Source organism: Lepisma saccharinum, chromosome 20 (genome assembly GCF_977018435.1).
Source record: "Lepisma saccharinum chromosome 20, izLepSacc3.1, whole genome shotgun sequence".
Taxonomy (NCBI): domain Eukaryota; kingdom Metazoa; phylum Arthropoda; class Insecta; order Zygentoma; family Lepismatidae; genus Lepisma; species Lepisma saccharinum.
Window position 1 is genome coordinate 67,904,406 of NC_139248.1, and position 23,901 is coordinate 67,928,306.

The 23,901-nt window shown below is 36.6% G+C and overlaps 1 protein-coding gene across 1 annotated transcript in view; it reads left to right on the forward strand.

Annotated features, from left to right (window-relative positions):
• LOC146003678 (BTB/POZ domain-containing protein 6-B-like) overlaps positions 1 to 23,901 on the forward strand; it is a 41,401-nt gene that overhangs the window by 15,115 nt on the left and 2,385 nt on the right. The window contains exons 4-5 of the mRNA XM_083142040.1: positions 14,547 to 14,680; positions 20,547 to 20,751. Coding sequence (XP_082998166.1) covers positions 14,547 to 14,680; positions 20,547 to 20,751 — 339 coding nt within the window. The remainder of the gene's footprint in view (positions 1 to 14,546; positions 14,681 to 20,546; positions 20,752 to 23,901) is intronic.

Sequence of the window (23,901 nt, forward strand, 5' to 3'; positions counted from 1 at the left end):
GAAACACCACTCTCGAAAATTCTTTCTAGAGTTTATGTCCTGTGAATTCCTTCCCAAAAATTGTGAAAAGCAAGCATGCTCCCTCTGAAAGCGTATGTATGTATGTATGTACTGTATATATGTGTGAGTAGTATGAAAGTATATAATATAAGCACAAAAATTGTACAAAAGAAGAGGTTATTTGATTAAACAGCCCGATTTGCCTACACTTAAAACTATGCCAAGATGCCCTTATTCCCCATTTCTTCAAGTGTGATATGCTCTTAATTCTAAGAATTCTGAATTCTAGTGTAGAAAAGAAGAACCCTAACAGCCCGATTTGCCCACACTTAAAACTATGTCAAGATGCCCTTATGCCCCAATTTCTCAAGTGTGATATGCTCTCAATCCCCAAGAATTTTGAATTCTAGTGTAGAAAAGAAGAACTCCCCTCAGACAGATTTGCCCATGTGTCTAAAAGCTACATTTCTCAGTTTGTTGTCCATAAACTTGTCAAAAATATGCCCCCCTTGATATTGTTTTGGCTACACTTAAAACTAAGCCAAAAATACTCATAAGAGCTTTTGCTTACACAATAATATAATGTAATATATGCTTAAATACTTATTACCTGGAATATGCTCAATATTTTAATTGGACACCAGCCTCAACGCATATATCTAGTCTAAAACAATGTAATATGCAGAGACTTTCTAGACTTGCTCTGTGACTCTCTCATTTCTTACATCATAAACATATGATTTTTCACCTATGAGAATAACACTACATATGGTATCATCAGGGAGTGTATCGTGGAATTCACAGATAATTTTAATGTTTGTCCTGTCATTAACCACAACTTGTTTCCTTTTTGAAGTGTTGATGACAAACATGGGTCTCTGTGCTTTGAATTCATCTGGTGTGTAATACATGTCAGTATTACCAGTAGTGACCCTTTTGTATGCTGTAAATGCTTCATATAATTTAAGGAAATCATCCTTGGACATGTCTAAATTATAATTTTCTCTAGGAAATACCTCATTTCTGCCATTTTTAAGATATATGTTCTTGATGTTGCAGTTATCAAATTTACTTGAATTTTTTTCCTGATTATTGTTTCTTCCAGTTTGAAACAGTACCACCACAAAATCTGGCATGTCATATTGTATACTGGAGAATGAATTTGTAGCATCAAACTCATAATAAGTACCAGTGGCAGGTTTCTGTACACATTGATATGTATAAAATTGTAAAGGAATCTGTGGATTTTTTATTATATCTGCTTTGTATTTAAGAGCATAACTGGCTTCATATTCAACAACCGGGATTCTTAGCTCCATAGTCTGAATAATGCATTTGCCCTCATCAGGTAGGGTATTAGGCAGAGCTTCCCCTGAAGGGTTTAATGTACTGTACCTCATCAAAGCATTGTTATCATTGGCAGCTCTTCTAAATGTAATTCTTAAACCACCCTTCCACATAATATCTTTGTAATCTGAGAAGAATCCTGGCAACAGGCGCATGGGGAACAGCACTGTGTGGCTCTTGGATAATATTTTATCACCAGCCTCAAATCCACCTATTTTGTAATAAGAAGCCTCGGTCTTGGATAATTTTAGTGTAGCCAAAGCTGTGGAGGTAATGCCGGGATAATCTACTCTGTTTATAACAACACCATGCTTTCTGATCTCAATTTCAGAGAACAGATGGGGCACAAAATTGTCTACCAATCTTATATTTGAATTTGCCGGATAATCTGTACCATCGAGCTTTACAACATCAAATTTGATGTATAGATCTGCTCTGTGGGGGTGTATAAAGCCATCCCCTACATCAAGATCAACCTCAATCTCTGTGTTGGGTTGATTTAAATTTGCAAAGGTCCTCCTGTTTGGGGGGAATGATTGTAGCTCATAACTCTCAATATTTTCCATTTTTTTTGTATGTATTTTTATTTAAATATTAATCTCTATGATTGCAGTTGTTGTGGCTCCAGCAAAATCAACTAATTCTTCTTTTTCATTAGTAACCATCAACTCAATGTAATCTATTCTATTATGGCACACAGGAAAATATAATGTTGGGGATGGAGTGTAGATGATGGGCTCCATAAATTCAGAGTTAGGTTTAAATGTTGCAATGATCCCAGTTTGTTTGTGAGTGCCTATGCCATTTGATTTGGTGATCATACCCTCGGCCACATTACAGTGAATATTCAGAGTCTCTATGGCTAAGAATTTAGGTATATTAATAGCAGTGTGTTTGATGGCTGGTTCAAGTTTTGTGTTGTTCTCAAAGCCTAACTGCTCTCTTATAGTACCCAGATCCACTGTTTCTGTAGCAGATACAATCTCTACTCTGTGAGTGACAGAATTTTGAGTTAAAACTATACCTCTAGGTAATTGAGCATTTAGAGTGGACAGATTATACTGCCCTGGAGTGATGACAATTTTTTGATCCCCAACTGCAATTTTGTTGTTGTGGTGTGTAATATTAGGGATCAAGTACACTCCATAAAATGCTCTGAGAGCTATTGTTTTGGGATACACTATGTCATCATGTCATCTGAGCTTCAATATTGAATTTTGGCTGGTGAGATGGAATACCCCCATGATGTTTTAAATACCACAAGGCTTTTTTGAAAATTTTCAATTGATGGTTTATTTATTTGAGACATATATCTAAGAACAGATAAACACAAATGTCCACAATTAACATCTTTGAAGTTTTGAACACGGGCATTATTGTAATAAAGATTAGTTGATTTTAGATATTTTACTAAATTTTCAGGCGGAACACCTCCAAATGAATCAAACACAAATGCCTAATTTTTTAAATATTTAAGATAACAGATCCAGTGAGTGCCCTGATTTTTGTACTTATCCAAATTAACAATGCCACACTCTTTGTTGAGTGGTTGTTCTGGTAAAGAATCAGACATGTACACACCTCTAAAATTTTTGATGCCCAGTGGCTTGATTAAAGCTTCAATATCTTGGTTTGTAAGCGGCTCTTGTTTTTTTTAAACTTATTCATGGCTCTCTTAACACCTTTGCCTTGTTTCTCCATGGCCAGGTTATGGCGCTTCAATTAATCTAATTCTGCCCTATTTTTCTTGGCATCTATTACTGTTTTTGCTATGGCAGCTGATCCCCCAGCCAAGCTCCCAACAGCCCCGAGAGCAGCTAAGATGGCAGGGATAGTAAATATAAATCCCCCACATGTGATTTTTTTCTTGATTGCTGTAATTTTTTTAATTGGGGGTGCTAAGCAACAATTTCATACCATGGCCCTTGGCAATACAAGAGCTTTTTTCTTGCGCTGCTTTTTGGTTAAAAGACTATCAATAGTTTTAAGAGATTTAAGACCTGCATAAGGTATCTGATACATAACACCCTTGGCCTTCATTCTAGGTTTATTATATACATATTCACAGCCCCCACCCCAGTTTTTGTTTGGTGTTCATAGCTATGGTGGTCCCCAATGCTGCTATTCTCTCACTCAAAGAAGCATCTTTGCTTACAAATCTACCAAATGCAGCCTCTTCTAATTTCTTGTCTGCAACATGTCTCTTGTCAAGATCAGAATGTGTGTTGTATGCTATGTCATGGTCTCTACAAGCAGCATCTAGGGGATTAACACCAGGATCACCTCTGTTTAATCTATGGTCTAGTTTTGTGCCGGGACCACAATACTGATAGCCTGAAATGTGTAGTTCAAATGGCAGCTTGTTTATAATGTCATTAACAAGCCCCCGACCCTCAGAAATATTCCAAAATTTAGGTGGTAGAGTATTAATAATTTTTATAAGATATCCAATCCCCTTAGTGTCATTTACTATAAAATTAGACAATTTTGTGCTTATCATGTCCATAATTCCAACCTTTTCATTGTAAAAATTGTGGTTGCCAGCATTTTCCTCCCCAGCTATCACCAATAACCTATCTACAAGTTTCCTGACATCATCAACCTACACAAATTCTTTAGGCAGGGTGTTGTATTGTTTGATCCCACTGCCTGTCTTAATTTGTGACCATATGGGCTTGATTAAATTGTTGTATTTTGCTCCACTGCTAGACTTGACTCTTTTTTGTGTGGGATCATTGTTCTGGTATAGAGCATCTGATTTATTATTAATATTTCTTTGTAATGCTCATAATCTTGATCTGTATAGCTGCCAGGCCTTTTCCTAGTCATCAGTTCCCACAATCCAGGTGTGCCAGGATATTTAACAAAACCACCCCTTTCTCCAAGATGAGATTCTGAATATACAATTAGATCATCTCCCATAAATGTTACCCTGAAATTGCCAATTCTATGTATGATGCTACCATCACGCTCTGTGTCAGCATATAAGCCAAAGACCTCATCTTTGTTGTCTTTAGGTGTGCTTAAATATTTTTGAGCAAGAAGACCCAATTCAATAGGATCCTGAGTAGCTTCAATTCTTCGAGGAGCAACAGGACTAGGTGTATGAATACTAGAAAGTGGGGTGAATGGATAATCTAATATGTTCCTAGCAGCTACAGGTACAAGCTCTGTGATCAAATTTTGATTTTGCTCTGTAACAGTTTTGATATTTTTACCTAATTCACTAATAGCATCAATAATAGGCTGTTCTGTTTGCTTGTGTTTTTCATAGATTCCTCGGTTCTCTGATTTCCATCCCTTAAATCTTTTTACAAGATAGTCTCTTAATTTAAGATCATCAATGATTGGCCTTTTCATGTTTATTTATATATGTTTCAATGTCTAGAAAATTGTTAATTTTATTTCTGTATTTGCCACTATTGGGTTTTCTTGTCATATCAATTGTGACAAACCCATAACTGTCCTGGTTCCAGCACCTACTGCAAAACTTAGAAAAATCATTGTAGCTCAGGTCCCCACCTACATATTCATCATGTATATGTTTGAGGTTGGTATGGTCTTGATGAAACACACATAAAATTGCAGTTGTCTCGGATCAGCTGTTTGGGTATTTTTGAAAAAGTCTGTGCCAGGTAGAAGCAATCAATGTTTTTGTGTCGGCCCTGTGTAAAGAAATTTCTAACCTTGTTTTGATTATCCAGTATAATGTCATCAAATACAACAACAGAATTATCGAGACATTCATGGAGTGGCTTAACATCCGATTCAAAAGTGGCAATATCCAGTTCATCATATAGCTTCATCAGCTGCTGATATTTTAATTGTTCCAAGCTCTTAGAGAAGACATACAAGTGCCTGTTTTTCCAGTCTAACCAGTTGGGTGCCAATAAAAAATTATCAATCATTAGTGTAGTTTTACCACAAGCCGATGGCCCAACAATAAGACATCTAATATTATCAGGCAGCAACTTGCCATTTCTCTTATTCTGCTGTTCAGGTTCTGGCAGCCTCTTTATAACATCCCAGGTGTTCATATTATCACTTTGTTTGCCTCGATCCAGCTGTGTTCTGGAAGTCCTAGCCATTTGACAAGTAACTTGTTGCCTTTTTTGCGGATGATTTTTTCTATGAGATATGTGTCAGGCTGTTTAGTTTTGTAAAGTTCTTCTTCATAGAACCTGCCTTTGAGAATTTCTCCTCGGTGGTCTTTTATTATATATGTGTTAAGGGTCCCAGGTTTAACTTGAACCACTGTAAATAATTCAGTGCTCCAGTTTCTTGTAAAACCTCTTTTGAATAAGTGCTTATACTTGCTGATTCTTACTTGATCACCTACCCTGTATTTGGCTTTTCTTGTTGTTGGCTGGTATCTAGGATAATAAACAGTCCTGATCAATTTTTGCTCATCAGATGAAGTTACTTCAGAGGGTTTCATGTTGATTGTGGAATGGACCGAGTTGTTATATTTTTGTAGAAGTTCTGGAAGAATATTAATCCATTTATAATTACCTTGAAGTGTAAATTGTTTATACATAAGATTTTTTAGGGTTTTGTTGAATCTCTCTACAATTGAGGCCTTGAGATCACTGTAACTCGAATAATGTTGTATTGACTGGCTTTTAATAAATTGTTGAAACACTGAATTATAAAATTCTTTGCCATTATCTGTTTGCAAATAGCGCGGTGATCTTCCACTCTGATTGATGATTGTCCTGAAGGCTTCTGTAACACATTTTCCAGTCTTGGATTTGAGTGGCACGGCCCAGGCAAATTTTGAAAATGTATCTATGACAGTGAGTAGATACTTGTAGCCCTTGTTGATTTTGTCTGAGTTTTTCAGCTGTCCACTTGCCATCTCAATCAAGTCGCACTGCCATAAATCATCTATGCCTTTTGTAACTACTGGCAGTCTCTTATAATTATGTCTGGCTTGTCTGTGTAATTCATCAACAATAATTTGTCTAGACATAATATGAAAACAAGAATATTGCAACTATGGGGTGTTCAGCAGCTGATACTACAGGATTTTCTAAATATAATTTGTCTCCTATTTGTATATGAAATTCCAGAGAGCCATCATCTTCAGCATAAGATGTTTCTAATGTATTGGGATCTGTAAAATCCTCTAACTCTACACTGGTGATTTTTTGTTTGTTGTCAGCATTTGTTATTGATAAGGTGGGGTAGTGGTGTGCCTGTGGTTGTAGCCAATATTTGATCTTGATTGGTCTCAGTGTGCCCCCAACAAAAAACTGGTAATAAAATTGTGCAGGGGACAGCATATATATTTTGCCACCTGGTATAAATGGTGAATCATATTCTTTGTTGGGGATGCTGTACAATTCAAGAATTACTGTATGTTTAGGATTCTCGATTATGCCGGTTATTTCCTTTTCTGCTGTAAGCAATCTGCTTGTTACAGATTCAAGGTGCTCATTGATAGTCCTAACAACATCATCATGGCCTGGCTTGATTTTTATGTCCACAACCAGTTTTTTGTATTGATGCACAATTTCTTGTAGCTGGGTGGCAAAAACAGACAGAGCATTTGCTTGATTGGATCCCATGGTCCCTAGCTGTTGCTTGATATTGGCTACAATTTGCTGTAAATTTTCAACAACTGCCAATTTTGAATTTTGAGCAGTAAGATCATGGACCTGTCTTCTGATATCCTCAAACAGGGCATGCAGTTCATTAATATGTTGATTGGTTGGTAGAGTGGCTACTGTCTGAGTAAGTTGTTTGATCTCTGTCTGGATATTCTTGATATCTTCTGATTTCAATATGCGATTCACAGCTCTCTTAATATTTTTAAGTTCCTGTGATGTAGGCAGATTTGATACAGTATTTTGCAAAGATTCAAGTGCCAATTTCACATCATTTAATTCAGAAGCATCAACCACACCACGCATAGCTTCTTCGAGCAGGGCTATATCTGCCTGAGTGGGTGTTGATTGTTGTAAAATTTCAAGCTTTGTTTGAATATCATCGATCAAGTGATGAAAATAAGATAGTTCAGATTCAGTGTTGAGGTTTTCAAGCTTTGTGATCTGTTGCTGGACACTGGCAAGGGTGTCTACAATACCAGGCAGGTGAGATTCTAGAGATTCTTGTACATTTGTCAAATCACTTTGCACTGCTGCTATTGTACCCTCAAGATGGGTTATGGTACTTTGAATTTTTCCAAAATCTTCATATGTTTCAAGTTGCAGCTTAATGTTGGCAACACTCCGAGTTATTGCACTCAAAGCATCAGAAGATGGCAAGTTGTTCATAAAATTTTCAAGTGTCTCAATTTTTTCTTTAACCTCGGCTATGGCATTGTTCAGAGGGTCCAGATTAGGTATCTCCAGTGACTGAATCTGTTCCTTTAGAGTGGAAATCACTAGATCAAAATCTTGTGATTTTATGCTTTTGACAATTGTTTGGAGCTGTGTCTGGACATTATTTATCTGCTCTTCCAATTGTTGTTTCAATTGCTCAGAGTTGGTGGCCTGGGTCTTAAATTTGGCTTGAAGAGCTGCTACAGCTTCTTCTAAACTTTGAAAATTATCCAATGTGGCCAAATCAGTATATTTTTGAAGCAGCAATTTGAGTTCAGAATCAATTTTAAGAAGAGGGTCCATGCATTGTGATTGTAAATTTGTAATTTCTAGTTGAAGACTGGCATTGAGTGTGGTTTGTAAAGCTTGTAAATCACTTCTTAATTTCTTGACTCTGACATCAAGCATCAGAATCTCATCACTGTGATCTTCATGCCTTGTATGGCCAAATATATCATTAGGCATTTTTGTTTTAGCGGTTATTTATTATTGAATATCTAATTCTTAATTCTATAAAAAAGGGTATAAGCTTGTCATAGGATCCCGGGACCTCAATATATAAGCAGTCACCAGCAGAAACAGTATATACAGTGCCAGAAACCATGTTTGAGTGCTTAATTCTGTAAATATTTTTGCCTATTGAAATCTTGACATTACCCTCAGGGGTTGTAATAAATTGTAATTGTCCACCTACAGGTAATTGGTAATGATTTAAATTATTGTTAAATATGTACAATGTTTTACCTGTTTTATCATCAACATCTGTAAGTATGCTGTTCAGATGAATAATTAACAAAGCACTTAGTTTAGATATTATATCAGAAGAGGGTTGTGGTGTTGGCAGGTCCATAATAGCCTGTTTTTTGAACCCAAATAAGTTCATAGGCATGTTTATTTATTTCAAATCATGCTCTGTAATTGGGCATTGATTGCCATTTTTCAAATCACAATGACCCCATGGTAGAGTATGTATGCCACATGATAAAATGCATATCTTATCATCATGTGGGTCCAGAGCCACTTTTCTTACAATATTGCTAGTCAACAAGTGATCCACACTCTGAATTCTGGATTCTGATGTTCTGATTGTGCTACATGATTTGAGGCAACTTTTGTAATCTTCAAATTCAAGCTCTTTGTCCACAGTTCCTCTGCCAATGCCCTTGGCCTTTTTGGCAACAACACCACTACATGTTTCAAAACTGTACATCTTGGCCCTTAACCCAGCAAATGTCACAATAACATCACCAAGTGTCTCATCTTTTAACTTGCCATGCACCTTTTTGTTGTGGGATCGAATCTCTGTATGTTCACTGGTATCAAAATATTTAAACAATTCAGGCTGTGTTATATCTTGATAAACATCTTCTGTTTGAATATCAAGAACAAAACTATCTGTGTCCATGTACATCAGTTTTACACGATCCTTATAAAAAGGCTTCAACACATCATAATACAATTTGAACATGTGTAATTTGGCCAATTCCAATATCACAGCCCCTACATAAATAGGTTTATCAAACTTAATCTTTGTTTTTTTCATGTTGAAAAGTGCCATATTTTCATCATAAATTCTTCTATAATTGAAATTAGGCTTTGCAATCAATTTTTTGCTCCGGCTGGGGTCAGTAATTATTTTAACATCAATATGTTTTCTGACATTTTCTATTGTTTTGCCATACACAGAATTGACCATCAATTTAAACAAGGTCTTATCAAATTGGCTCATTGCAGATGTTCGAAGCTCTGTGTTTGTATCAATATATGGCTTCAACCATCTTGAGTGCCTGAACCTCAAAACTTTTCCAACTTTGCTCACTTGAACACCATGATTCATCAGGAACTGGAGGTTTTTGTAATATATGACATAACCCTGTTTTGGCTCCAGAGTCATCATCAATTTCTTCTGTTTAGAGCCAGGTGAGCACTCAACCTCAGGAATTGGGGGCAGATCAGAAAATGTGTTGTGTAAATTATCAGGAATTGTCAGATCAACCTCTAAGAACAGGCCATAGTTACTGTCATCAAAATCCTTAAGATCTTCAATATTGAAATCTTCAACCCACTCAAGCCCTGCATATGGCAGTTTATCCATCATAGCATAACCATAGAGGCTGTTGGCATCTACATACAGTATATAATTTGATGGCAGTGCTGGATCATAATCGGGAATATATTTGTTATTAGCTCTGGCATATCTCTGAGAGCATTGCACCATGCCCCCTCTTATACATTGCTCCATAAACAGATACATATCCTGATCTTGGATCAGACCCAATTGCATTTTAGTGTTTAAAAACATTGCAGACCATGCTAGGCCTGGCGCACTGTAAAAATACATTGGATCCAGCTTATAATTTTGCATGGAAGATTTTCTGAATGCCTGCAATATATCAGCTAAGAGGGTCACATCAAGTTTTAAATATGCCTTGTGATAATCACCAAATGACTTGCATTTTAAATTGTTCCACATCAACTGGGCATAGTGATAATCTTCATCAGTGATTCCAGATCCTCTGATTTTGCTGTAAAACTCTTGTTGTGGTGGCAGAGCACACTCATCAAATTTAGAAAAATCTGTAACATAGTCATATGGATATACACCCTTCCGCCTAATTAATTTCAGGTCCTGATTTGGAAACAAAGCACATGTGATTTTGAATTGATCATCAGATAATTGAGTGGCCAGTGTAGCCAGGCTAGCAGACAGAATTCTGTAGGAATCAAGAAATCTTAAGTGAATAGGAACACCATTAACTTTAATTATCTTGCTAATAGCTATATATTTTTCATTATTTTCTGCTAAAATATTTAAATTCTGCTTGTCAAACCCCTCGTACCTGGTCAAATGATGGAAATCATAATTGGATGCTCCATGGCAAAATATAGGGACAAATTTTGGTCTCTGGATCTTAATATTACAGCTATTACACAGGGCCATTAAGAATTTACCATCTGTATGGGAATGGTGATGTACCTTGATATTTGTATCTGAAAATTCAGAATCACATACCGGGCATTTTTCTGCATTGTTGAAATCTTCATTCTGTTTCTCTGTTAAAGGCAACATGGGTTTTGATTTTAATAAGACATTAGATGCTATGTCATGGCACTCATTTTCTATTCTATGTGCAAATTCTTTGATGGCATCTGCTCCCATGTATAAATATTCTTTACTAACAACACCATCCTGTACAACCACATAATAAAAACTAGAAGGTTCATGTAGCTGGTATGATGTACTTGAAGATTCCTCAGGGTCTGGGCTACAGAATGCAAGAGGTTTCAGGTTTGACTCAAAATCACAGACTATATATGATGGGTGTTCCAACAAGGCTTCAAATTTTTTAAAATTGGCTTTTTCACTTGGATTAGGCATCACCATATGAACAGGTTTATGATTGCCACAGTATTTCAGATGCTCAATTAACTTGTTTTTAGCAATTTCTGTATTCACTTTACAAACCCCATTTATTATTTTTTTACCATCAAATACAGTCAAACATCTTCTGCACAACTTGAATATTGTCTTAGATTTGTCTAATTGTTTTCTGACTAAAGCTTCAAGATTATGTATCAGAGTGTAATGATATGTGTCATCCCCTTCAATTAAGAGCAGATCAATCGGAACAGCAGAATCATCATCAAATGTACTGATTCTGAGAGGTGCTATCAAGCAATTGCCACGGCCAGTAGAACAAATAAATACATTAATAGATAATTGTTTACCATTGATATCCCGGGTCTTTTTTTCAAATTTATCAATATTCTGAACAGACATTGGATATTCTAAACCCTCCATTGCTTCATCAAAATTGTGTTCATATTGTTTATAATAACTTATTCTCTGAGGATTCCTTGAAACTGGAAACAAAGCAGCTAAAATACACCACAAAAAGCATTTCTCATCATTATTTTCTATATTAACCACGGCTCTTTTGTTTTTAATATTGGCAGGTAATAGCAGATATGTAGATCCTTGTAATGGGCTGAATTCAGAAATATTAACATAGAGCTTGTGTGGAGATCCGCATAGGCTCCATCCAGACTCTTTTCCAGCAAATTCAGAATGTTTAATATTCAATTGATCTATCAAACTGCTTATTATTTTGTCTGAATTTGTATTTGAGTATACAGGTACAGTTTCTGTTATGTGGGGCTGTGTAAATTTTGTGCCATTTGGCTTCTTATATTGTGTAAACGATTTGAGGGACAGCTTATAAGAGCCATTTTGTGCATTTAGAATTGCCTGCACATCCGAATTTATACTGTTCAAAAAATTCTTAATGCCACATCTTGGCTCTGATTTAAAACAGTGATCCCTAAGTTGGCCATTAAAACTGCTATGGATAGGTGGTGCATAGCGTGGCTGCTTTGCCGGTCTAGCATTAACAGGTGTTTCATGCTTCCTTTTCAGACCAGATGTAGATGGTTGTGGGGGCAATGTTGATGACTGTACATAAGAATTACACTTATGCCTTTTGTAATATGCCTTGCTTAATATTTTATGGCATCTTGGACACATTTTTGTGGCCTTTCTGCATTTCTTAGGGTTACAAATATGGCGATGCCTAGACCAATTAGAACTAGATATATTTTTTTTGCATTGATTGCAATATTTTTGATTTGGCATTTTTTGTTGTTTGTTTATATAAAATTTCTTGGTCCAAAAAACAGAACTATGGACAATATGCCAAAACAATTATAACAGCAGTTAGTGGCCGAGCTGGTGCTTTTATACCCAGACAACAGCAGAAACTAGGCTCTGGTGATCCCCAATACAGAGTAGTTTTGCTCTATTATGCTGTTGTACAACACACTTTACCAGGTTTCAAACCTCAGCTGTATATCAGCTAGCAATAAATATTCTCAAAATATCACATGTGGGGATATTATTCTGCCACATGTATTTCAATCTTACACATTTTACCAGAGCCTCAAACCCGGAGCCTCTTGATTACAAGGCAATAATACCAACACTTTGCCATCAGGGGAGGCCCACACACTCTACCAGGTTTCAGACCTGGGGGCCTCTTGATTACAAGGCAACAAGACTAGCACTTCTCCATAGAGAGGTCTTAAACCCAGAAGCCTTTGATTATAAAGCATATAAGGCATGGGACTATGTCCATATTCTATTGAGCATCAGAACCCAGGAGAGCTATATATCAGCTAAATACAATTCAAAGTTGGACTTTGAAATGTGCAATGAATATTCTGTAAGTCTCACTCGGGTATATATTATCAGAACAAGGCAAAACCTGAATCCAATTCAGGCATATATGACAACATGCAAGAGGCCAATGTTCTTTTTACTAAGAATTTCCCTTGGAGTTAATAACATGATGGCATGTATGGGGAATTTTCCTTGAAAGAGCACAGTGTAGATTTTATCTCATGCATGCAAGCATATAAAATCTCCCAGGCGTGCATAATTTATTGCTGGCCAGGACATGAAACTGATCAAAGATTAGAAAAAACATGAAACCAATTTGCTTGCCTGCCCTTGTCTTATTGTATTGATCTGTAAGTTGTAGAGGATGAGAATATAAGCATTTTTGCACTAGTTTTAAGTGTAGCCAAAACAATATCAAGGGGGGCATATTTTTGACAAGTTTATGGACAACAAACTGAGAGATGTAGCTTTTAGACACATGGGCAAATCTGTCTGAGGGGAGTTCTTCTTTTCTACACTAGAATTCAAAATTCTTGGGGATTGAGAGCATATCACACTTGAGAAATTGGGGCATAAGGGCATCTTGACATAGTTTTAAGTGTGGGCAAATCGGGCTGTTAGGGTTCTTCTTTTCTACACTAGGATTCAAGATTCTTGGGATTAAGAGCATATCACACTTGAAGAAATGGGGAATAAGGGCATCTTGGCATAGTTTTAAGTGTAGGCAAATCGGGCTGTTTAATCAAATAACCTCTTCTTTTGTACAATTTTTGTGCTTATATTATATACTTTCATACTACTTGTGTGTGTGTGTGTTTAAAAGTATTTAAATGTAGTGTGGAGAGTAAGTAACGTAACCCTTGAGCCAATGATTTATTTTAAAAAATCCATTGTAAGTTCAGGCTCATCGGGACTGTTCCTACAGTTTAAAGTGAAATCCGAACCATGGCTCCATTGTGTAACGAACTTGGGACCCCTTGACTACAAGGTGACAATGTTACCAATATGCCATCAGGGGATACACCATAATAGGTTTGATTGTGTTGTAAGTAAGTAGATTTAATTATTTATTATAATTAAGAATTATATTAATTAATAATATAATAATGTTGAGTGAAATAGTTAATTTTCATAGTACTAATATTATTATAACGTTAATGTTCATTGAATATTTTAAATATTTATAGAATTGGTAATATATATTTCTTCTACAGTTATTTATACTGAACAATATATAGAAGAGGATAGATGGAATCATTATCGTGGTTCTTTTATGATATTTTTAAACGTATCACATAATTATATTAAAATTATTTTAGGGTGGGATGAGGTAGAATTAGTTTCTTGTTGCTTAGCAATTTATTATCAAAATGTGCGTTCATATAAGGCTGGAATATTAATGGCATTATCAAATCAGACGGGTTGTGGAAGTTGGAGTTCCACACATTCACGACATCATCCACTGTTGAGGTGATGTGATCAGCACCACCACCAGAATTGTGAGACATGGAGAATTTAGCACCAAAATGATCGTACATAAATTAAGCATTTGTGAAAACGTTTATAGGGATGTCTTCAAGTGATAAGTTGGGAAGTGTAAAAAAAATCACACACAGATTGGTTAAAGTAGTGATCATAGATCTTTAAAATAAAGCAATTCAACACTTACTTTATAAATAATCATTATTTTCTTACAGGAATTTAAAATTCACAAACTTGTCCTGTCTGCAGCCAGTCCTGTTTTCGAGGCTCTGTTTCAAAAGGATAAGAAGGATGCTTCTAGTGTGGATATTACTGATATGAGACCTGCTACCTTTAGAGCAATTTTGGAGTAAGTAACACAACATAATTTTGAGAAAAGAGGTCATTGGATGGTATAATTGGTTACAATTTATTTCGAATGTGTTTTCCAGGGGCAGTGGCCAAAGGAAATCGGTAAGGATGGAAAAGATTGGATTGATCTTTCCCAGGATAGGGACAGATGGAAGGGTTGTGTTGCTGCAGCCATAAACCTTCGGGTTTAAGAAGGCTAGAGAGTCAGTTACTTAAGGGCAGTGGCAGATCAAGAATAATTCAAGAGGGGTATACAAGATAGTAATTTTTTTTTCTATAGTCTCTTGTTACTCTGATCCGCAGGGGTGCCAATGGCGCATCCCTCCCAAAATCATGTAATGTGCCCCCCCCCCCCCAAATCATATCATTCGCGCCCTCAAACCATATCGTAATCCACATAAAGTATTTAATTACGACAGCGTGTCTACCGAAAGTAACTTTTTCTTAGCTTTACTGAACACTATACTTGATCTGCCCCTCCAACCTAAACAGGGGGCCCATCACTCAAGACCACCCCTAAAATCGTTGATCATAATCGAGAATATCGCTTGTCTTGTAATGCAGCTATAGTATAAAACTTCACATTCACCTCATTAAAGTGCCAAACACGCATCCTAGCAACACATCATCGCGAGCGAAGAGAGCAAGAAAATTTTTACATCCATTTCTTTGCAGGCTTTCAAGAATATTAATTTAATTTTAATAGGGTGTCAATACTTTCTTAGGATATTTACTCTTTTCCAGCTTCTCTTTTTGCACTTTCGGCGCCGAAAACGTGTGGATACCATATCGCTAAATACAGTCTCCAAAATGTAATGTTCGAACTCTCTCCCCACTACAGAAATCCCTTAACAATCTAAGATTTAATACTTTATCAAGAGCTTTCTATCTCCCCTTTAAATTTAATACTCAATCCTACCACCAAAATTTCCATGCCAATTTTAGGCTTACTGTTGATAGTGAAGAGTGGATATTGCATTCTCCAAATAATTAATTCTCAGTCTTCACACCACAATTTCCGCAACAGTCTAAGACAATAGTAATACACAAGAATTGGATACCCTTATCAATTTAATTCTCAATCCCCCTCTAACTAAAATACCCGACATAATCTCAGACCTAGAGTTAGATACTGCCCCCCCCCCCCAGTTTGATTCTGAACCTCCCGGAAACCACGTGTCAATTAAGGCCTAATATGTAAGAGTTGGCCCCCATCCCCCGCTTCGATAATACCCTTAAACACTATATTTTCTTCATCTGTGCATTTAAGGTGTAAAATTTTTACATATATGTTGGAAAAAGATAAAAAATGTTAAATTTTATATTATTTGAAGGGAAAAAATCCCCCCAAAAAATCTCGATGGCGCGACCTGCACCATAATCCCCCCCTGTGGGCACCCCTGCTGATCTGACAGATCATCAAAGGTTCAAATTTTGTTCACAGCACTCCTAATGAACCAATGCAACAAAAAGGATGGTACTTATGGTACCTTTGGCTTGTTTTTGATAAAGGCACTCTACAAGTTTATTCATGCGAATGAAGTTTAACAAGACACAAAAACTACAGAATGCACACATGAGATTCATTTACAAGCTCAGAGAGAGACCATATTTTAAGATACTTACACAGTTTGAATTGGCTTAATACAAAGAATTTTCCTAAATACCAGTTACTAACTTCAACACATAAAGTACTAAACAACAAGCAGCCTGGATAACTCTGAAAATCTGAACACAAATTCGAGTAGGCATCAACATGTAATGCAAAAAAAAACAACTTACTGTCAGTCCCAGTACAGGACAATACGAAAATTCTTGAACCATAATTGGCACCAAAGAATAGAATTCCCTTCCAACACTTCTAGCATCCAACCAATGCCATAAGACATTTAAAAAGATTGATTGATTGATTTAGTTTATTTTACTTCGTGTTTTGTGCCTCTTGGTTAATTTGCGAAGATGGGGATCAATGATGAAATTGATGAATGGACATCACAAACAACCAAGACTGAGCGGGATTCGAACCCGGGACCCTAAATTCAAATAGAAACTTAAAAACTATCTACTAGCAAAGCAGTTAATCACAAGCAACTTTTCAATCATAAATATACTCTTTGTAATAACTAGCAGATGTGTGCATATTACCTCTTTCAAAGGTACTAACATTCTCAACTTCATTATTTTATTTAATTCTATTCTATTTCACTTTATTATTACTTTATTTATTGTTCCAGCTGACTCTAACATAAGTCATACATTTACTAAAAAAGCGACAAACATTAGATATCTATGTCCATTAGTTTACATGTTATCCTTTTTTCTTTATTTTTTTATTAATTTCGTATTTTTATATTCAAGCTATATCCATTAACCTTACATGTAATCAGTGTATATTCATATATTTCATTTCTGCATTGTAGTAATCACCCAGACAAGGGTCTGTTGTAAGAGCAACCCTTAAGGCCACAACATGTCCGCTCTACTAAAGATGATTTTATCATCATCATCTCGTCGTCTACAGTGTTTACTCAATTTATATGGTGCAGAATATCATTACAAATACAGTAACTGGGGGACGCCCATGCAAATTTCCCTAGCTGGGGGATGCTGTATGATTTTTTTTTTTTGGGGGGGGGGATAGCATCCTGCGTTGTTCCCCTCGCTTTAAGTGCTGCTTAAATGACGATGCTGCTGTAATATACAAATATGATTCTCAACATCCATAAGTGCTGTGATTAGTCATCTGGCCAGTTCACAACTTTAACCTAACAGGCCTCCCTTTATAATGAAACTATTCGTCTTCGCCTTGTAATCAAGGGGTCCCGGGTTCGATACCCGGTGGAGGCACAAGTGGTTCGGATCCCACTTTAAACTGTAGGTCCAGTCCCGATTAGCCTTACTGTGCATAAAGTGGACTTAAAACAACAAATAAATCAAATCAAATCAAATAATGAAACTATTACATTTTACTGACAAGAATTTTTGTTAATGACATTCTAAAGGGCTCCCACGCATAGCCATCCCCAGAAATTTTTGTAGGGGTTTTCAGCCCATTTATAAAACTTGAGTAGTATAAATATTATCATCATCATCAACATGGTTATGATTATTATTATAAAATGAAAACTATTATAAACTAATAAAAGTAAACCAACATTATTCCAAATTTATTATTAATAATCATTATTATTAATATTGTATTCTTGGGGATATTTTCCCACTCAATTAACCAGATGAGTGAATATGGGACACAACTGTTTTCCATTATATTCTTGAAATGCATAGTTACTCTATTTTGAGATTAACTTTAACATATTTCGTTCAAGAACAAACTTTACAAGTTAGGGTAAAATTTTAGTCAAAATGTTAATTGTTCGACCTCTCGGTTTAAATTCTAGAATATGAAAACATAACCTGCTTCCTGTATTATTATAACAATTTATTTGTTCTAATACAGTTTTTACTTTGACTATTCTGTTCGAATACTAACTAATTGAACATTTTTTTCTGTTATTAACAATAAAAATAACAAGCTTTCTGCTTTTTTGTAACTTGAAGGAAAGGATGCCAATTTCAGCAAGGGGGGGGGGGCGTTTCATGAACCTATTCGACCCCTCCTTCCCATGCACATGGTCCCAACCCCGAAATCCACCCTTGTCCACAACAGAACTGAGCATTAAAAATATTTTCAAATATTAACTCTGGGCATTATATATGTATATAATCATTTTAGCAGTGCCTCAATACCAAACTGCATAGAAGTCTCTAGGTAGCTGTCATCATTAAATTCATCCATATGCTGTACCTCTTCATCATAAGAGTGTTTTTTTTTTTTGGAAATTCACATGATCATGCATTTTGCTGTAGGCTAAACCATTGGTTCTAAACCTATGGCCCATTGACTCACAGGTGAGTGCTATGGCCTCCCAGAGGATTCGTGAAGAAATGTTCTGAGTATTTATAACTTGTCGGAAAAGTTATTAAATAAACCGAATTACAGTGCTCAAAAAAAGTTTTACATATTATGATTGCATGCGGTTTGAGTCGCGATATCCCCAAAAGGTATACAATGTTCATTATGTGAGCAATGCCCGAGACAGAAACAGACATAATGCTCCAATTCAGCAGGTAGAGGGCAGTATTTGCCACATGATCCCTGAGCAGATTTGAAAGCAGCCCGATGGGAGGCATTGTCCGTGTCTTATCCGCACTTGTGAGTTGGAAACTGCACAGAGAGCAGGTGGAAAACAAAGGGCAACATGCCTCGAGCAACCATTTCTGGTACGGACCGGATTCGAATTGTAACGCTGCTGCAAGAGGGATATCGCCAAGTAGACGTTGCCGCCCGTGTTAGAGTGAGCCAAGGTGATGTCTCTCGAGTGTGGAAAAAGTTCAGGGAGACACAATCAGTTGCTGATCGACCAAGGACAGGGAGGCCATACAACATGCAGGAAGATCGGTACGTGGTGATTTTGACACGTTGTAGACCCACTGTAACTGCTACCAGTTTTGTGCCAAGATCTGCGGAGGGCCTCAGGAGTGAATGTTTCCAATTGACAGTGCGGAATCGACTTCATGAGGAAGGATTGACGTCAAGAAGATCCATACCCAAGATTCCTCTGAAACCACACCATAAGAGAGACCGTGTGAGGTGGGCAACAATGCACAGTGAATGGAGTCAGGAACAGTGGGAGAACACGCTCTTTACAGACTAGGTCACCATCAGTTTGCACCCGTTAAGCAAAAGCGAAAGGGTTTGGAGACGATCAGATGAGAGATTGAACGAGCCCTTCATCCAGGAACGTCACCAGCAGCAGGGGGGCTCCATCATGTTTTGGCGTGGAATCATGTTTGGTCGACGTATGCCCCTAATTCCTCTCCAGTGTCACATGACTGGTCTGATGTACAGAAACGCTATTCTCGAATCCGTGGTAGCAGGTTTCTCTACAAGTGTGGGGGATGGCTTCACGCTGGTGGATGATAACGCTCGACCACATTGAGCCAGAGTGGTTCAAGAGTTCCTTGATCTGCATGGCATTCGACGCATGGTGTGCCCGGCGTATTCTCCAGACATGAACTGTCTGGAACATGCATGCGGACACCTGAAGCGAGCAATTGTCAGCCTTGAAAATCCTCCTGTGAACAAGGTGCAATCGTGGGACGCTGCCATTCAAGAGTGTGACAGTCTTCCTCAGGAGAAGTTGAATGCTCTTATCCTTAGCATACCCCGTCATGTTCAAGCATGCCTTCGGGCTCGAGGTGGCTATACACGGTACTGAACTCCCATCTGTTGATCCCAAGCATGCCTGCGAGCCGTAGATACACAGTATTGCACTACCTTTCTTTTGTGTTTCGCATCCCACATTTTCAATCTTGTGCTTGTGGTGTGATTCTGGTATGATATGATGGTAAATATGATTTCATGTATCTAGTACAATAAAATGATCACAAACCCTGAATATGCAAAACTTTTTTTGAGCACTGTATATACTTCCACAATTTAATTCAAAGAATAAATAGTTCCACAGTTTTCAAAATTCCAAAGTTTTACATGAGAGGTCACACAACATAAGTAGGTATATGACTAAAATTTTCCCCTAACTTTTGTGTGTAAATGTTAGAAACAGAATAGAATTACAATACATTTCAGTACACTATATGTATGAAATTTTCTGGCAACACACACATTCAAAAGTTTCCAAACATATTCTTCATCACTTTCACTTTATTGTTATCACAAAATATGCCAATTGCATTTTGACAGGGTGGACCTTGCTGTCACCCCTCATATAACTAAGAACAACCGTGTGTCCAATATGTCCAAGTAGTAAGGTGTTAATAAAATGTTTCGTTCACATTCACAGTTATGCTTACACTGATGCTGTGGACTTAGTAAACATGAAGGATGCTTGTGATATACTCCAAGCTGCTCAAACGTACCTCATGCCACGTCTGGGAGAAGTGAGTAAGAAATTCATTATTGACTGCCTGACTCCTGAAAATGCATGTAAAATGCTCGAATTCTCAACCAGCATAGGATGCACTAAGCTGCAAAAGCAGTGTTTGAGGGTGAGTTTCAATCTAGCACATGGTGAATTGTTTCCAAGTAAGATGTATTAGCAACACACAGTGGCACCAACTTTTGAAAAACATTGCGTGGGCTGAACGCAGAGATTTCTTGTGTAAATTTGTACAACACAGGTCATAAGCCCTTATCCTTCATTACTTTCATAATAATGATACAGTGAAACCTCAATTTTATGTTCTTCAGTTTTACATTATACATTCAATATTCATGCTCCCAATAGAACAAAATATAAAATTTTCTCAGATTTTACATTTTCCCTGCATTTCATGTTTTTCAGCTTGGTCCCCTGAAAAACGTAAAATCGAGGTTCCACTGTGTATGACCTGGAAAGTGTAAATAATATAGAAGGCTGAAAAGTATCAAACTGAAGATCTAACAAATTATTATGTACAGTAATTAAGTTAGGATAATCATGTTCATAATTATGAAACTGATTTGTTAAACACAGGGACTTCATTTCTGTAAGAAATCCCCTGGCCCCTGTTTGGCTATGGGCCCGAGTCTTCTTACAACTTGTTTTAACTGTTACTTCTCAGAGGAGCCAATTTGTATCAAAATTTCAGGTCAGTCAAAAATATGTTTATGAGACACTGAAGAGTCAAACTCTGAAACTGTACTGAAATCCAGTATCAAACATTTTACAGACTTTTTGAAAAAATATATTTTTCTTATGACTTGGTTATGCTGATTGCAATAAAAGTACTCTCTCATTATGACCTGGAGTGGCAAACACATATTCAGCAATTACACGAACTTCAAATGGTTCCAGACACTCAAAATGTAGGACATTTATGATATTTTTCAAATTCCTCCTGGACGTCGGACACAAGGCTAAAATATAGGGCATGTCCGGGAAAAACCGGACGTCTCGTAACCCTAGTAATTTATGTAAGTTTTATTTGAATACTATGTTTGTTTTATTTTTTGTTTTTATTTTTGTACATCTATTTTTTTTAAAAAAATGAAACTCATTGTAGTTATCTTGTTACACACAGTAATTAAGAATGTTCGTTATGAAACATTTAATATTAGATTGGTAGAGCATTGGCTATCAGGATTTTCAAATTTATATTGGTATTTTATCAGTACTGTTGAAAGTGTTAAATGTTAGCCCTTTCTCAATCATTAGTATTTTTTGTATAATTGTTTGAGTTTGTTTAGAAGTCCACTTTATGCACAAAAAGGCTAATTGGGGCTGGACCTACAGTTTAGAGTGGGATCTGAACAATTATGTGCCTCCACCAGGTATCGAACCTAGGATCACTTGATTACAAGGTGACGGTGTTACAACTATGCCATTGGGAGGTCCTGTTTTTTTTTTAATTACTGAAAGACTACCAATAGAAGACTATCACCAATTGGTCTGATGTAATATGGCACATTTATTGTGTAGGAAACTGACTGATATGATTAACTCCTTATTATTGCAGGTATCATATTGTAGATTGGTGCGTATCATATTGTAGATTGGTGTGTATTACTCACTATTAAATTAAATAAACAACATTAAATTGTATAAAGTTAAATTTAACACTACTTACGTGAGTGAGTATGAAGCTTTTTTGGAACAACGTTCCTTCTGCCCCCTTCATCAGGTTCGTAAATATTTTCCTAAGCACTGAACATAGTGTCACGTTAAAAAGTGTTAAAAGAGGATTAGGTTGAGGGTAGGGTTGAAAACACTTAACACTTTCCCTGGCACATTCCTAATTAAAAAAACTCCACATATTGAAAATCCCGTAAAGACAAACCATCTATTTCGATTAAAGCCACTTAAAAACGGGAACACTTGAAATCAATATAAACCCATGTCAGTTGCAAGGCCAGCACTGCTGAACAACACCAATCTGATATGAGGTGAAAGCTGCTTCCCCTCTTATTACGTCACCATTCTAACATAAATTCTCGTTCCTCACCGGCTGCTTGGATGACCTCCGGAGTAACATGAAAGCCAATCTTAGGTTCAGTGTTCATTGCCTTATCCAATTTTTTGAAAAGTCTAACTCACCCTTCTTCCAAGCTGCCATCATCCCTGTTAAGTTTAGTACTCCTCTCGATACAAATATTCGCGGCTTCATAAACATTTCTACCTAATTTATTTTCCTTTTTCCTGATCACCTTTCTCTTTACGATTTTATGCCCACTTTTAATCAATAAAATTAGGAATGAAGTAAGAAAAGGAATCGAAACTAGCATTACATTAGGAAACAGGGGGAAAAGAGAGTCTCATTAAAGACGTAAAAGAAGGTAGCATTCCACCAGATTTTGGTATACCTAAGATGCATAAGACTGTTATTCCACTGAGACCCATAATTCCGACATATGAACACCCAGGGTACGGGTTAGCCAAAGTATTAAGAAAATAAACTAAATCAGCCTGTTCAGCATCAAAAACTCTGTGTAGGTTAAAAAATCTATTGAAAGGTTAGAAATTGAGAATGAAGATAAAATTAGTAGTTTCGACGTGGTCAAGTTGTACCCAAGTGTACCCAGAGAGAAAGCAGGTGATTGTCTACAAAGATGGTTATTGGAAAATGGGGTTGTCATTTTGACAGCTTGGGAATAGGTTAGGTGGTTCACCCTTGTAATGGGATATAATTATTTTTATGTCAACTATAAGATTTATAGACAGAAAGAAGGGTTAGTAATGGAGAACCTGATATCAGGTATTGTAGCCTGCACTTTTATGCATTATGTAGAAAAACTGCTTTGGAGCAAACAGAGGGCAACATTAAATTTTATGGGAGGTACTTTGACATATATTAATCATAGGGAAGAAAAGAGAGCTCCATATTGTTTTTGAAGAATTAGGAAAAAAGGACGAAAGGATTGAATTCACAAGGGAAAATCTCATTGACGGTAAGATCAATTTCTTGGACCTTAGTATTACAAAAACAGATAAAGGAATAAAGACAGGTGTATACCATAAACCATTAGCCGGGGACTTGTATATAAACAAAAAATCAGAACATCCCGGGAAAATAAAGACAAATGTTCTTCTCAATTTTTTCATCAGGGCAGGAAGATTATGCAATGAAGGGAAAGAAAAAGAAAAGGAAGTAGAATGGGTAATGGAGGTGGGGGAGAAAAATGGGTACACGAACCAAGAAATGAATAAAATAGCCAGGAAA